This window comes from Arachis ipaensis, chromosome B04 (assembly GCF_000816755.2).
Source record: "Arachis ipaensis cultivar K30076 chromosome B04, Araip1.1, whole genome shotgun sequence".
Taxonomy (NCBI): Eukaryota; Viridiplantae; Streptophyta; class Magnoliopsida; order Fabales; family Fabaceae; genus Arachis; species Arachis ipaensis.
Window position 1 is genome coordinate 103,913,844 of NC_029788.2, and position 2,998 is coordinate 103,916,841.

The 2,998-nt window shown below is 32.3% G+C and overlaps 1 protein-coding gene across 1 annotated transcript; it reads right to left on the reverse strand.

Annotated features, from left to right (window-relative positions):
• On the reverse strand, nucleotides 1,188-2,267 carry LOC110270732. Its single transcript, XM_021120204.1, has 2 exons — nucleotides 1,881-2,267; nucleotides 1,188-1,644 (listed from the first exon to the last, which is right to left on the reverse strand). The coding sequence occupies exons 1-2, from the start codon at nucleotides 2,190-2,192 to the stop codon at nucleotides 1,597-1,599; spliced, it is 360 nt and encodes a 119-aa protein (XP_020975863.1). The 5' UTR covers nucleotides 2,193-2,267; the 3' UTR covers nucleotides 1,188-1,596.

Below are 2,998 nucleotides of genomic sequence, written 5' to 3' on the forward strand. Positions count from 1 at the left end.
CAAACTACTCAAGCGATTCCTGCAATATCTTGAATTTTGATTGTTACTATTCATTAACAAATTTAGATAAGGATTTCTTTATTCATTAGCGGAACCCAAACTACTCACAGTGATAATGACGACATCTCAGAGGGGGAAATAACATCAATTTGGTCGGCTAGGACTTTTAGCTTCTCGAGAGGCACAAAGCTCTACTAAGAAATGAAGATTTATGATTTTTCAATTTTAAATTCATTTCTTTTATTCCTTTTTTTGTGAGGAACAAAAGTGCAAAACAACGCAGTTTGAAGCATTTTTTAGAAGTCAGGTTGAATTTGATCCAATCTATCAGTTTTTTATTGGTTTTCTAGTTCTTTTTCATTTTTTGTGCTAGTCCCTTTTTTCTGTAATCCAAATTAGGGTCTGTTTAGATAGATTTATAAGTGACTTTTTTTAAGTTTTAACTTATGAAAAGATGTAGTATTAATGTCTGGTACAATTTTCAAAACAAAATTACAAATTTCTAAAAAGTTATTTTGGTACTTAAGGAAAAGTTAAAAAAAATGACTTCTCTAAAAATAAAAAATTTTTTATCACTTTTCTCTTAAAATAAATATTTTTAAAACTAAAAAACTAAACACAAAATAATTTATTTATAAATTATTTTTAATATAAATATTTATTATTTAAACTATTTTTTTAAAAATAACTTAATTAAATTGTTACCCAAATTGGACCTTATTCTCTTTACTAATTTTTGGTTCGACCAATTCAACTGATTGGGTCGAATCGATTTTCAAAACCATGAAAAGGGTCATGACAATCAAGTCAAGGTCAGAGGGTGAACTCTTTCTAATCAACAGATTTAGTAAGTTGCTGACAAAAGCCCACACACCAGTTTCCACATGGTGCTCCGAATGACCACAAATAATAAAAAAAAAAAGTATAAATTTGTATAACATGTATCGTTACCAAGGTTGTGAGAACCGGATCGGTCAATAAACCGGTGAGGTTATTGGTTCAATGGTTCATTGGTTCGACTGAAGTTCAACCGGGATTCAACCGGTTTAATTAAAAATTAAATAAAATTATTAAAAAATCTAAAAATAATTTTAAATATATAAATTCAATAATTTCTAACTTAATAAAATTTAAAATCTCACATAATAAATTATCCATAACTTAATATTAGAGGTCCACAAACAACTTCAAACATCAAAGTTTATAACTAAACAACTTCATAGATCATTAAAAAAGAGAAATATAGTGATACTAAGAAACCCAAAAAAATTTAAATTGGCATGACTTGTGTACATATCATCTAGCAACACTTAAATTGTGGCTGTACAGTATAAATAGATTGAATGATACTATTCAAAACAAAGGTATATTAGTACAGACAAGCATAGTTTGTTGATACATAACAACCAGTTTACCATATGAACGACTTTGAAATACACTGATTCAGATATATAGAAGCACATTGACACTGTTTTTGAAAACATATCAGACTATGAATCCAAACTAATCTGAAAACATATCAGCAGCAAAAACTGAATTGAATCGAATTCCAAAGTCAGAATCCAAATTAAATTGAATTCATAATTACATCACCATTCAACAAATTGAATAAATAATGTCTTCTGCCTGTTGTTCCTGTTCCATCTTCAACACCCAGCAAAAATAAATTAACCTTCAACAAAAGTAACTCAAACAAATTAACCCAGCAAAGAAAATATTTAATCAAATCATTCAATCAATCATTATTTCAGAAAATCAGTAACTCGGATTAAGCAAAATTATCAAACTCAGAATAAAAAATCAAAGAACCCAAAACCCAGAATTGGTATTATTAACAAATGTACAGACCAAGCAATATTAATTAAAGCATCAGCGCTTACCGGCGGCGAAGGAGGAAGGAAAGTGAGGCGAGGGAGGAATAGGAAGCGACGGGCTGATGACAACGGAACAAGGGAAGTGAACTCGAACAGAGAGCGACAGAAAGCTCGAAGCTCAGACACAGAGAGAGTGAGTGAGAGAGAGAGAGCGCGCTTGAAGAGATGACGATCGACCGGGAAACCTTCGCGACGGTTATGCCACGGGGTCAACGCTTCCTTTGTGCGACAGTGACGAGAAGAGGAAAGATGAGAAGGGATTGGCGATGAGAAGAGTGCGACGGTACCCACGATTCCCGCCGGCGGCGAAAGCACCATCTAATGGAGAAGAAAAGTTCGGCTATGGAGGATTGTGATGGCGGGCTGGTGGCTGGGGTTAGGTTAGGGGTAAGGTTTCTGATTCTCAAAGATGAGATGAAGAGGTGGGGGTGGCGTGGGAATGACGTGTTGGAAAGGAAAAAGTGGAATTGATTGTGATTATTAGGATTACGCGTTTTGCTTTTGCCATTTTCTCTTTTTTTTTTTTTTAAATAGGGCAAAACGACGTCGTTTTGCATCTCTGATTTCAAACCAAAAAACTACCAAAAAACCGGACGGTTCTTCCGGTTCATCGGTTAACTGTCGGTTCGACAGATTTTTTTACCGGTTTTTTGCTAGACAGTTTTTAACATTACCCAGACCGACTAAATAACCGGTTCTCGATTTTTCTGGTTGAATCAGCCGGTCCGGTTCGGTTTTCAGAACCATGATCGTTACCGTAACACACTTAAAAATACAATAATTTTGTCCTTTTTAAAACTAATAACAAAATAAATAATAGAAAAGATAAGATGCTTCAAATTAGTTTTTCAAAAATATTATTGTTATTTAAATTAGTCTTTCGATCCACTATATATGTTGACGTATCATAAAATAATTGATACTATATATCATCATTTAATATTTAAGGATTAAATTTGACTCATAATTTATCTTTTAGAGACGCTTTGAAGCATCTAATTTTCAAAAACTAAAATAATGTATATGTATTTTTGAGAGACTATTTTAAATTTTTTGACAATGAATCCCAAATGGTAAATAGAACCTTATGTTATGTGTGTGTTTAGATTAACTTTTGTAAACAA

Coding starts and splice junctions, on each gene's coding strand:
- LOC110270732 (XM_021120204.1), bottom strand. CDS start 2,192: ATGGTGCTTTCGCCGCCGGCGGGAATCGTGGGTACCGTCGCACTCTTC. Junction 1,645..1,880: donor TCCTTCCTCCTTCGCCGCCG/GTAAGCGCTGAT, acceptor TGGGTGTTGAAG/ATGGAACAGGAACAACAGGC.